The 12,867-nt window shown below is 36.2% G+C and overlaps 1 protein-coding gene across 2 annotated transcripts in view; it reads left to right on the top strand.

Moving 5' to 3' along the window:
* The window catches only part of CFAP47 (cilia and flagella associated protein 47), a 429,253-nt gene that overhangs the window by 71,543 nt on the left and 344,843 nt on the right, over window positions 1-12,867 (top strand). For both annotated transcript variants that reach the window (XM_077144877.1, XM_077144876.1), the window contains exons 19-21: window positions 771-848; window positions 3,415-3,559; window positions 8,243-8,337. In XM_077144877.1, the coding sequence (XP_077000992.1) occupies window positions 771-848; window positions 3,415-3,559; window positions 8,243-8,337 (318 nt within the window). The remainder of the gene's footprint in view (window positions 1-770; window positions 849-3,414; window positions 3,560-8,242; window positions 8,338-12,867) is intronic.

Below are 12,867 nucleotides of genomic sequence, written 5' to 3'. Positions count from 1 at the left end.
AGATGGTCTTTGGTTCAAGTTTAACCACTGCTGATTTCAAGCTGTGTAACCTCAAGAAATAGACAAATTACTTGGTCTTTCTAATCCTAATTTTTCCTCATTTGTAAATTAGGGGTGTTAACAATAGTGACCTTATAGGATACTGAGGAGTAAAAAGAAGATAAAGTATTCAACATTATACTTGGCCCCTATACTCATCAATTGTTAGCTGTTATTATTATCATAATAATATGATATTATTATGGTGGATCTTTCCATAAAAGATCTTTCTATCTTTCTATGGTGGATCTTTCTATCTTTCTATGGGAAAATGTATGTTGAAGTTTCCTGTTTGTCTTACTTTTGATTTACTGAGTGAAATTAAATGAGAAAAAAAATGGCTACAGAGAATAAAAAATGGTTAGAACTTTGCAGTCAAGTTTCACATGCTTTCATGTGATTCCATCTGTGATGGAAATTTTAACTGATGAGCACTCACTCTTCTTAGGAGTATCAACTCTGTTCAACAAGAAATGTGATAACTGCCTGAATAAATCTTGTGAAATTTATAAGACGTAATGATTATTTAAGTCATAAAATGTTACATAGGGTGGCGCAACGGTGGCTTAGTGACAGAATTCTAGCCTGCCATGTCGGAGACCCGGGTTCAATTCCGGGTGCCTGCCCATGGATAAAAAAAAAAATGTTATGTAGATGCCAGCTAATATTTAAGCATGTATGATTATATTTTGATGTTGTTTCTACAAAGTTTTATATTTCTCCTAAATAAGATTGCCATTCGCCGTGCAAATACAATAGACCTTAGAATTGGCGGATCTGTTGAGACTGCTGATGTTGAAATCAATCCGGTGAGTAAGTTACCTATTTGTATAATTGTTTTATGTCACAGTTTTCATTGGTTGTATTTCCCTAGTGAGCATATTTTTGTTTAAAATATTCTATTATGTAGTAATTAGAAACATAGAAATGAATACATGTTATATGATGAAAGACAAATTTAAATGAAGATTTGCAAATTTACCACTGGACTTAAGTGTCATAACACTACCGATACCATTAAAACTGTCTGTATGCTTTATCATGATCCTGTCCCTCACAAGATATAGCCACTTCCATGAATTTTGTCATTATCATCTCTTTACTTTTTCTCACTGTGTCACTATATATGTATGAACCCTTAACCATTCATTAATCATGTTTGTTTTTGAGCATTATGACAAAGGCCTACTATTTGTAGTCTTTACTCAGTAACATTTAGTTGAATATTGTGTTTCTGAAGTTCATCTAAGATGTGTATAGCTGCATTTTATTCATTTTAACTGCTCAACAACACACATTTACATGCACACACACACACACACACACACACCCCTACCTTTTGTTTTCTGGCTAGTCCTTCCAGAATTGCATAGATCTGGTCTCATCTACCCAAAGAAACTTTCTCTGGTTCTTCAGAGCAGTCTCACAATCCTTCTTTTATCTATCTAAAGCACTCTGAGAACATTTACATCATAGTAGCAGTCATATTATTTTCAGGATATCTGCCCAAATTTTATACTTTCCCACTAATACTGCAGTAACCAGGACCATTCTGGTGTAGAAGTAACCTGAGCAGAAATTGAGGAGAGAGAGTTCAGTTGGCTGCCTCAGACAAGGCCTCACTGCTTGTCTGCACTTTAATGGCATCACCACAATTCTAGTGTCTGGGTTTAAGTTACAGCTTTCTATTCTCTGTTTTACTCAATGTCCAAGGTATGATAAAGTTCAGATATACTGACAGATACTAAAATAACTTATACAAGTCTAAAGTGGATCCAATAGATCAAACCCTGTAGTATACAGAGTGATTTTTTCCTTCCTCTAGCATGGCATCTTTCCTTGAATAAGGATTAGACAAGAATTGTGACTTATATTACTTTATTTTCTCGTCTTAAAAACTAATGGAAGATAAAAGTAAAAAAAAAAAAGGTGGGCCATGGTGGTTTAGCAGGCAGAGTTCTCACCTACCGTGCCAGACACCTGGGTTTGATTCCTGGTGCCTGCCCATGCAAAAAAAAAGTAAAAACAAATGGGGCATGCTTTGCGTGTTATGATATAATGAGTCATTTACAGGGCTTTATATTAATATAGTTTAATCAATAGGCTTTTCATATGTTGGATTTTAGAGGTGTTGGAAAGCATTGGAAAGGATAATAATGACAAATTAGTGCTCTATATAAGTAAAAAATCATTCCTCTCATCCCACTCTGGCCTTACACTTATGCTTATCTGTCTAAAATTTCCTAATGGGTATCAAGACACACAGTATCAATTTTTCATTATACTTTTTGAAGTTTGTAAAGTTCAACTATAGGCCTGGGTTGATATTTTTAAGTGAAACAAATAATGGCCAGTCGACCTTAATAAAATATTGCCTCAGCATTTTAACATTATTGCATCACTCTCCTTTTAATGTTGTATGTAATTCTTTTACTAAGGAACTATAGAGTATCTATAGTAACTCTACTAGAAGGAGGAATCCTACAATATTTGGGGGTATAGGCTTATGCCTGGCATATGAGCTGGAGTTCAGATACATCAAGTAAACAGTATATATGTTTAAGGTAGGTGTCAGATAGGTGCTAGGGATGTAAACATGGATGAGGCTTAAGATCAAGTAAGGAGAGATAGATATGTCAACAAATAAACAAACTATGCATAGTTGTTTATATGCCACAAGTAAATATAAGGAACAGTGGTATTCCTGAGCATAAAGTAATTAATTCTGGTTTATCTAACTTGAACTTGTAGGATACATAATATTTTATCAGGCAATCACAAGCTAAGGAAAGGCCCTCCTCACATAAGGAACAATATGATAGAGATACGGAAGGTTAAAGTATCAAGGTGTGGGTTGGAAATGACAAAACACAGTTCGTTGGGACGTTAAGTGATAGAGTGAAAGTGGAACTAAATAAGGGTGGAGAATGAGGCAGAGGAAGGCCATGGTGAGCTTTTTGTGAGCCCTCAAAGGAACTTGCACACTGTACCATTGATGGTATAGATGGTGGGGAACCATCAAAGTTATATAAAGAGAAGAGGTTTGGTTAGATTCTCAATTAGTTTAATTATTACTTAGCTGTGGAGGGGGGGTAGATTGGAAAATATCAAAATCTAGAGACTAAATGAAAAGTGATGAGTTATTGATTTCAAACAGTTAAAATGAGGATAAAAGGTGAAAACTAGCTGGCAAAATTAACAGGATTTGGCAACTGTGATTGTATCAGTGGGGAAAAGAAGGAAAAGGTGACTAATTCATATAGAGTTCTGCTTTGCAGTGAATGATGTCCTTGACACAGCAGTATAATTTTCAGTTTACATTTTTCATAAACTGTAGCTTTACTTTCTAATTATTATTTATTTTTTAAATTTTAGAATGTGTTTAATTTCAGTGGCACCTATGTTGGTGGCACCCAGATTATTCCATTTAAAATAAAGAACAAAGGTATAACTCGTGCCATGATGGAGTTTGATCTACAAGTGTGTCGAAATTTTTCAATGGATTTTAAAGGCAAATCAGGTATATATTTTATACAATTATTTTACAACTGTACAAGTAAAGCCATTTTAAGTTGCTCTAAGGTATGATTGGAAAACTAGTATGAAGGCATTTATTCTCAAATATTTTTAATAACTCAGCATGAGTTTTATACTACATAAGCCAGGATGTTTTTATCCCTAGAAAGATGTCATATAAGAATTAGAACACCTTGGTGATATTTGAAATCTAACCTTGCTTATTAGTTGACTTAATATAGTAAATTAAGTATGTTCGGTATATAAAATACATGAAAACACAATTATTTATTGCTTGTTTTAATTGTTCAAGAGTTTTGAGTAAATGTCTTTGGAGAGTGCTCTGTGTGTGTGTTTAAAACATGCATTAGGTGTCTTTCTGTTAAGTTTAAACAAAATGTTAATTTTATTAGAGCATTTCATTTGCTTAGTCCTGGTCCAGCAAACTTAGGCCCATGAACCAAATCCAGTCTGCTACCTGTTTTTGTAAATAAAGCTATTTTAGAGTACAGACACAGCCATTTGTGTGCGTATTGTTTATGACTGCTTTCATGCTGTAACAGCAGAGGTGAGTAATTATGACAAAGACCACATTGTCTGCAAAGTCTAAAATATTTACTGTCTGGACCTTTAGAGAAAGTTTGCTGACCCTTATTTTTCTTAGTTTATCTTCAAAAGATATATGGTGAATCCCTAGTATTTGCTACATACTAGACTTTCACTCTGTAAAGATAAGGCATTTTCATGTTCTCAAGAAGTAAGTGTATAGTAAGTGTATCAGTCATGGTCTCAGTAGTAAACAGATAACTCACACGGTTAAACAAAAGAGAGTTTAATGAAAGAATTACTCACAGAGACAGGAGCAGGGCTAGTAGAGGCCAGTAAAAGGTGAGAGTTGCTGCCACCCCTAGGCTTGAAGAGGCAAGAGGATGGAAGATATTATTGGAGCCCCATGGGAGGTGAAGCTTTCAAGGAGGTACCAGTCTACAGCTATACTGTAAGGAATACAGTCACTGCCAGACGTACAGCCTAGGCAGAGAGGGACTAGGGGCATAAATACTCTGACTTCTCTCTCTCTCTGGTGTCTTACTGGTACCTCTCAGTGGCCCAGCACAAGCAGAGGCTGAAAGGTGAGGGAGCCTAAATCATTCTGTTTATAAAAGTCAGGACAAAGCAGAGAAGGGTGGCTATTGTATTGAGGCAAGCAAACAGAGACCACCCAGGACAGTGGGCGAGATGGACAAGGAATCAAATAATTACTATAATCTGTGGAAGTACATTCTGAGGAAGTAGACACTGGGGAGCACATACTACGAGAATACATACTGGGGAAACCAGCCAAGACTAAACAATAAGGAACAATTTATTGGAGGAGTTGATGTCTAATCGAAGTGAGGAGGAGATGCACAAGCAAAGGAGATCTGAATGTGAGTAAAGGTCTAGAAATGAGTCTGTATGTAGTTCAGGATATCCAGAGCATCGATGGGCAGGACTGGAAGTGCAGGTGGGGACTCGGTCAGCAAGGGCCTTTTTTGAACTTTTATCTTAGAGGTTAGGCAGCACTAGTAAAGGATTGCCATCCAGACAGTGGCATGATCAGGCTTGTGCTTCCCACATTTTCCTTTTGGAGTAATGTGGAGAATGCCTGGGCATAGAGGCGGGAGTGGGGAGGGCAAGGCCAGAGACAAAGAGACAAGTTAGAAGTTGTGGCCATACAAATGAGAGGTGCTGAGAGACTGGCCTCAGGCAATTATGCTGGGGAGAAAGGAAGAATGTCCAAAGGTACTGTAACTGGAGCTCTGCTGACACCAGAATCATCCAAGCCCCATTCCAGATTTGCAGTTCCGTTGCGTGAAAGAATTCAGGGACAAGAAAGGGCCAGTAGCAGTAAGTAGTAAAGTGTATTGAAAGGTTAATACACACTAAAGGAGTTAGCACAGACATGCTCAAGAGCGAGACACGGCAACAGTGATTTTCTGTCTCGACCTTTGAATACCAGGTATCTTCTTTGTTTCAGGAGGAGATAACTATTGATGTTTGCGGAGCTCCATCTCGTACTTAAAGTTTGGTTTGGGGCAGATGCTCAGTAGTCTTTATGACCCCACACTTTCTGTTATTAACTGAGAGTCTACTTTGCGCCCATGATTTTACAAGCTTTATGGTCTGAGGGAGTTTTGGGGCTTTAGGGAAAATTCTTATCCCAAGGAGTTTGCACCTGTGCATTATTAACTCCTTCGGAGCTCAATGGGAACCAAGGACCACAGCCTGGATACCCTATTCCGTCTTGCTTCAGTGCAGTGCTGAGAAAGTACAAATGCTCAGACTTGGTGGCTTGGTAGATGAGGGTACTAAGGAAGAGGAGGGAGTCTCGAGTCATTCCCTGATCTGAATTCTAAGTAGGTAGCTGAAGGTGCTGGCATGTTCATAGTTGATGGAATGCAGGAAGAGGATCAGGTTTAGGTGAGCATGTATTTGAGGACCCTGTAGAACAGCCCAGGAAAGGTGACAGTAGGCAGTTGCAAGTGTATATAAAATCTATATTCATTTTTTAAAAATCTGGATTTTGGACCTTCAGTAGTTTTAACATTTACTCTTACTGACTGTCCCATTTCCTCTCATCCCCCTCATTCGATGGATCACAGGCTTTTCATGATTATTCTACAGAGGTACTTGGCAAAGTGCCTTCCTTTCCTCCTCTCTGCTTTAACCCTAGCTTTTGACTTCCCTCCAGGTCACTGGGACATCTCATTCAATTGTTTTCTGCCTCCAGACCTTTCTCTTCATACTGATCCCAGAGGGTTCTCCTTAAAACACAGATCTGATCCACCTCTCCTCAGCTTACAAAACTCTGCTGGTTTCCTATTACCAATAGCAGAGGTTTGGAAAAAGTCTAGGGGGCCCATTACATGACCTTAACAATTAACAGCAATTTGTAATCAAGTTTATTCTTAAAATGTCCTGGAAATGCATTTTACTATTGCAAATATTTAACACCTAAATGCCATTCTTTCACAATTTAGGCTCTAGTTTTTCATATAATTGTATCAGGGTCCTTTGATAATGACTATGACCCATCTTGTTTTTCTAGTCACCTCTCCCATCACAGTCACCATGGGCTGAAGCCACATTGTATTACTCATTTCCTCCCAATTGCACAGCGCTCCCTTCTCCTAGGATAGCGTGTCCCCTTCTATCTTTGCTATCTGAGATCCCACCCTCCTTTGAAAACTAGCTTCACCTTACTGAATCCTTGAAATCATTAGCCTCATCCCCTTATCCAGCTGTTTGAAATTGTTACCTTCCTTTGCTTTCTTAGGGCATTATTTAATTTTTATTATATAATTTACCAATTTTTGTCAGAAACAGAGAATGAAAAAAAATCAACCACCAGCACCAGCATCCACAAAAAAGAGATGCCCTGGCTATGTCCCAGCAGATACTGTTGTAAAGCTAGGTGATCTTTCTGCCAAGAACTTCTAAACCCAGTCTAGCATCTACGCTGGGCCCTTAGGGATCTGATAGACTAAACAATATAAGAAAGAGGGAGAAGAAACGCAAACAATGAAAAAGGTGCACTGGCTCTTTAGGTGCTGGCAGCTGCTGATGTGAGGTCAGAAGTGGCTGTTGCTGACAGGGCCCAAAACAAATCTTCTGTCTGTACCAGACACTCAGAGATCCACATACCAGGAAACACCCATACCCAGAAGAAAAAAAAGAAAAAGAAAACTAAAATAGCAGGCAAAGAAGGTCCACTGACTCAGAGGGCCAAAACTGATGCCAGCTTCCATTCTGGTCCCTCAGGTATCCTCAAGACCAACCTTGATCCTCAATTCCAACTTTTGGAGAGGGAGGTTTTCTCTGCCTGCCCGGGCGCCAATTGTTCCCGGAGTCCAGGCTGCTTGGGCACAGCCTCTTCAATAGCTACTGCCACTGAATGGAAATTGGTCACTGATCCATGCTTTCACTTACAAAAGCTGAACTCTCAGGAGCCTTTCACTTCCTCTGATCCTCTTGTAGTTGTCTTAGATGTTCATTCTGGTTACAGTGTTACCATCTAGTTAATTCCAATCTTTTTTTCCAGCTCATTCATTTTTCTAGTGGAGGAAAAGCCATTCATTAAACTTCCCACTCCAACCATTTTGCGCCTGAAGTTTGCAATACTATGCAACAATTGTTTCTATATGTTTACCCGCCTTTGCACCTGGAGTAATTCCATTTTGTCAAGGAGTTCCCTTGTATAAAAGTGTGGTTGTATTCTTTGTGGAGTTCTTGAGGCATTCAAGGGGGTCAGGTTCTTCCCTGGTTCATCTTTACTGGAGAGGGAGCTCTCAGATCTGAGATTCATTTACTTGCCCGTGCCTTTTGTTTTTTCTTCTCACGTTCATCTGAATGTGATTGTGATAAGCTTCTTGAACTTTGGAGGCTTGTTTTTTTTTAATGGGTTTACTGTTTCTGTTGCTGGTTGAATGTATGTTTGTTGCATGTTTGAATATCAAGTTTGCTGGCTAGCATCTTGGAATTAAGAACTATTTTTACCCAGTGACATTGTATAACCTTGCACACGTTCTTGTTAATTGCTTTATGATGTGCGTGAAATTTATCAAAGTTTATATTTTCCAAATATTATGGTGTTATAGATATGTATCTGGCTCTATTTTATATCTGTATCCTTTTTTCTATCTCATAGAGGTATTCATAGACCCTGCAGTTCCTTATAAATATTCTTTGGAGTTGGAGGAAAAGACATCTCTGGAATGTGGCCTAACATTTTCTCCAAAAGAAGTAAGTTCCGTTTTCTGTTAGTCATAGTACTGGGGAATAGTAGGGGTATGGATAATTCAACCATGAAGCTATTGAACATCACTTAAACTCAGTTTGTAAAGGGTTTTGTTCCATTACATACTATGCTAGCATACCTTGGTTCACCCTTTAATTCAGTAAAAAGATTGCCAGATGTGTCAGGCCCATGCTTGCAGAAGGCTTCAAGAGGTGCAGAGGGAACCCACGACCTTGTGGCCACTGTCATGCTCTCTAGAAAATTTAATGTATGGTAGGTTGTGAAGGAGACAGAAGTTGAGGGTAACCTAACATTACATATATGTGATTCAGTGTGTGCTTCTTATATTTCACTGCTGTATGCTTAATGCTTTTGGGTTCACTACCTGAAATTCCCAAAGACATGAAAATTTAGTGTGGAGTTGCTATGATACTGATCCTTTTTAAAGTGTCCCCTTGATGTTTACTGATTTTAAAATGACAACAATTAGGAGTCCACAGGCCATGCACTCCCAAAAACAACAACAACAAAACAAAATGACAGGGTGGGCCATGGTGGCTCAGCAGGCAGAGTTCTCACCTGCCATGCCGGAGACCCAGGTTCAATTCCTGATGCCTGCCCATGCAAAAATAAATAAATAAATAAATAAATAAATAAATAAATAAATAAATAAATAAATAAAATGACGATAACTACAGTAACAAAATGAATAAAATCAAAACCCACTCAGATTAAAGGAAAGTAAAATAGATTCCAATTTTCTATGAAAGAAGTGGCAAAATCTCAGCCATATAGCAAGGAATGTAGGAAGGGGGAAATTATTGTGGCTATATTTGTATACAATCTACTGCACCTAGTGAGGTGCACTTTTAAAAATGTATTTATTGGTCATTTCAGTTCTGCTTTTGGTGAATATTTTGCTCATTATCCATTTTTTTTTCTATTGGTTGCTAACTAGGTTTTCTTACTGCTGTAAGAACTCTTATGGTTACTAGATATTAAGCCTTTGGGATGTATAACAAATTTCTTAAATTGAGTTTAACATTACTTATAATATTTTAGCTACATACATTTTTCTAAATTTTATGCAAATGGATTTTCCCTTCATTTTCTTTATGATCTGCCACATTCCAAAATGACATTCACATCTAAAACCTGCTATTTTTATGATTTTTTTCTAATTTTTGTCTTACTTTTCATTAAAGATTTTAATCCTTTCAGACTTTATTTTAAAATATGGATTATTTCATTTTTCCCTAAAAGCCATTTGTCTAGCTTTTCTATACTGGTTTGATAAAACCTCTCATCAGGCGGGCCGCGGTGGCTCAGCGGGCAAGAGTGCTTGCCTGCCATGCCGGAGGACCCCGGTTCGATTCCCGGCCCCAGCCCATGTAAAAAACAAAATATAATAAAACAAGAAAATGTTTAAAGATGTTTCCCTTTCTTCCTCCCTTCCTTCCTTCTCTGTCTTTCCTTCCTTTCCTCCCTCTCTCTTTAAAAAAAAAAAAAAACCTCTCATCATCTGAAAAATTCTATCTTTAGGGCTCTTTAAAGAATTTCTATTATATTCTATTGATTTGCTATCTATACCTGTGCAAGTGCCATACGTTTTTAATTCTAAAGATTTTTTAACCTTTTCTTCTTTATGGTAACGTTTCCTTCCTTCTTCCCTCCTTCTCTCCCTCCTTCCTTCCCTCCACCCTCCCTCCCTTCTTTCATTCCTGCCTTTGCTGCTCTTTCTTTGACATTTCTTGCTTTTCTTTCTTTATGTCTTCCTCTCTTCCTTTCACTTTTTAACTCTCAAGTTTATAGCCAAATGTTCTTTGGGGATTTTTTATTTGTTTTGAATTAAATTGATTAAAAAATTGGAGAGAAATGATTTCCCTTTAACATTGAAGCTTCTTATTCAAATGTAAGATATGCCTTTCATTTTATTAAAGCAATTTATGTCCTTCAGTAAGATTTTGAAATATTTTGAAGTAGTGATTTTCCTGTGCTGGTTTGTTCAGTGTAAATGTTTGAATTTTGTATATTTTGAAATTAATTAATGCTGATAGAGCTAAAATTGTCTAATTTTAAACTGGATTAACTTTAGTTATCTTTCATTTATTTAGGATTTTCTGGAATAGTCTAATAGATTACAAATAATGTTGATTGTGTCTTCATTTTTATAATGACAATTTTAAAATCTACTTTTCTTATTATCTTATATTGTTTATAATATCAAGAACAATGTCAAATTACTTTCTTGGTTTTATCTTAGTCTTGTTTTTCTATGAAATAATCTGTTTTAAGATCATGTTGAAAAATATCTTTCTATTTCTAATTTACCACAAATTTTTATCTAATCAAATACTTTTATGCCATCAATCATATTATTTGTCAAAAGAGGGAAACAGTATGCTATATAGTTCACCACTGTATTTGCAGCATTAATACATATTTGGTATACATTAAGCAATTAATAAGCACCTATTCAATGAATGAATTAAATGGCAGTGACTATTCTTGAATATTCATTTCTGGGAATGTGGTCTATGGTTTGTCTTGGATACTTAGAACTGGAACCAATAGACGAAAGGTCTGTGCTTTTTAATGAATGGCATATATATCCAAATTGCCACCAAAAAAGTTGCATCAATTTATATTTATATCAATTGGCATCTTTCAACACACTTTTACTGGACAACCTAATAGGTGCTTGGAATTATTCTAGGACACAGGGTTTTAGTAGAGAGCTTACATCCCAGTGTGGTACCATGCTGTTCTTTCTTTACACGTCCTTCACACTGAGCATTCTCACTTGCAAGTATCTCTGACAAAACCCCAATGTATCTATTTTTCTTTTGTTGCTTGTGCTGTGGTGTCATATTGAAGAACCTATTGCTTAGCCCAACTCAGGAAGATTTATCCATATGTTTGCTTCTAAGAGTTTTATGGTTTTAGCTCTTAAATTAGGTCTATGATCAATTTTGACTTAGTTTCTGTGTGTTACATGAGGTAAGGGTCCAAGTTCATTATTTTGCCAGTTATACCAGGAACATTAGTTGAAAGTATTATTTTACACAATTGAATGCATACATACATACATATACATATATATATATATCCTTATGCCAGTAGCTCAACTTGGTAACTGTAGCTACATGGTAATTTTTGTAATTGGTAAATGTGAGTCCTCTAAATTCATTCTTCCCTTTTGAGAATATGTTTGTCTAATTTTGGTCCCTTGCATTGCTTTTCCATATGAATCTTAGGATTAGCTGGTCAATTTCTCCAAAAATCCAGATGAGATTTTGGTAAGGATTATGGAGAATCTGACATCTTAACAATATTCAATCTTCCCACCCATGAACATAGTATGCTTTCCATTTATTTAGGTCTTCTTTAATTTCTATCCTTTATTGTTTGTGGTTTTCAATGTTCATTTTTCTATTTCTTCTATTAAATTTATTCCTAAGTAAATAGTTTTTGATGCTATTGTAAATAGAATTGTTTCCTTAATTTCCTTTTTGGATTGTTCATTACAAGTACATAAAAAACAATTGATTTTTGATATTGATCTTGTATTCTGCAACCCTGTTGAACTCAGTTGTTATTTCTAATAATGTGTTAGTAGATTCCTTAGAATTTTCTATATTCAAAACTATGATATCTGCAAATAGAGGTAACAGTACTTCTTCCTTTACATTCTCAATGCCTTTTAATTCTTTTTAGTGCCTGATACCTGGAACCTCCAGTACAATGTCTAAAAGAAGTGGTGAGAGTGGATATCTTTTCCTTGTTTCTGATCTAAGGAGGAAAGCATGTATCTTTCAACTTTAAGTAGATGTTAACAATGGCTTTTTGTTTTGATAGATTCCCTATGTGAGGTTGAAGAAATTCCCTTCTTTTCCTAATTTGTTGAGTGTTTTTCATGAAAGTGTGTAGGATTTTGTCAGATACTTCTTTTGTATGCATATTGATGTTCATGTGATTTTTGTCCTTTACTCTATCAATATGGTATATTACATTGATTTTTGTATGTTAAAGCAAACTTGTATTCTCTGGGATAATCCCTAATCAGCCACAATGTATAACTTGTTTTATATATTGCTGGATTCAGTTTGTTAGTGTTATGTTTAGCGGTTTTGCCTCTTATTCATAAGGTTGTCCATAGTTTTCTTTCCTTGTGATATTTTACCTGGTTTGGGTGTCAGGATAATAATATTGGCTTCTTTGAGACAAGAGGCATTCTCTCCTCTTCTGTTTTTTTGAAAAATGTTAAGGATTGTATTAATTCTTCTTCAAGTTAATATTAATATTTTCAATGAAGTCATCTAGTTCAGGCTTTTCTTTTTTGAAAGTGTTTTTTTTTAAATAATTAATTCAATCTCTTTGCTTGTTTTAGGTTTAATTCAGATTTTCCATTTCTTCTTGAGTCAATTTCAATAGTTTGTCATCTTAGGAGTTTGTCTATATCATCTAATTTATCTAATTGGTTGCCATACAGTTGTATTTGATGTGTCTTGGAATTCTTTCATTTCTGCAAAAGA

The sequence above is a fragment of the Tamandua tetradactyla genome, chromosome X (genome assembly GCF_023851605.1).
Source record: "Tamandua tetradactyla isolate mTamTet1 chromosome X, mTamTet1.pri, whole genome shotgun sequence".
NCBI classification, from domain to species: Eukaryota; Metazoa; Chordata; class Mammalia; order Pilosa; family Myrmecophagidae; genus Tamandua; species Tamandua tetradactyla.
The sequence above is the reverse complement of the archived record's forward strand: the minus strand, read 5'-3'. Positions and strand labels throughout refer to the sequence as shown.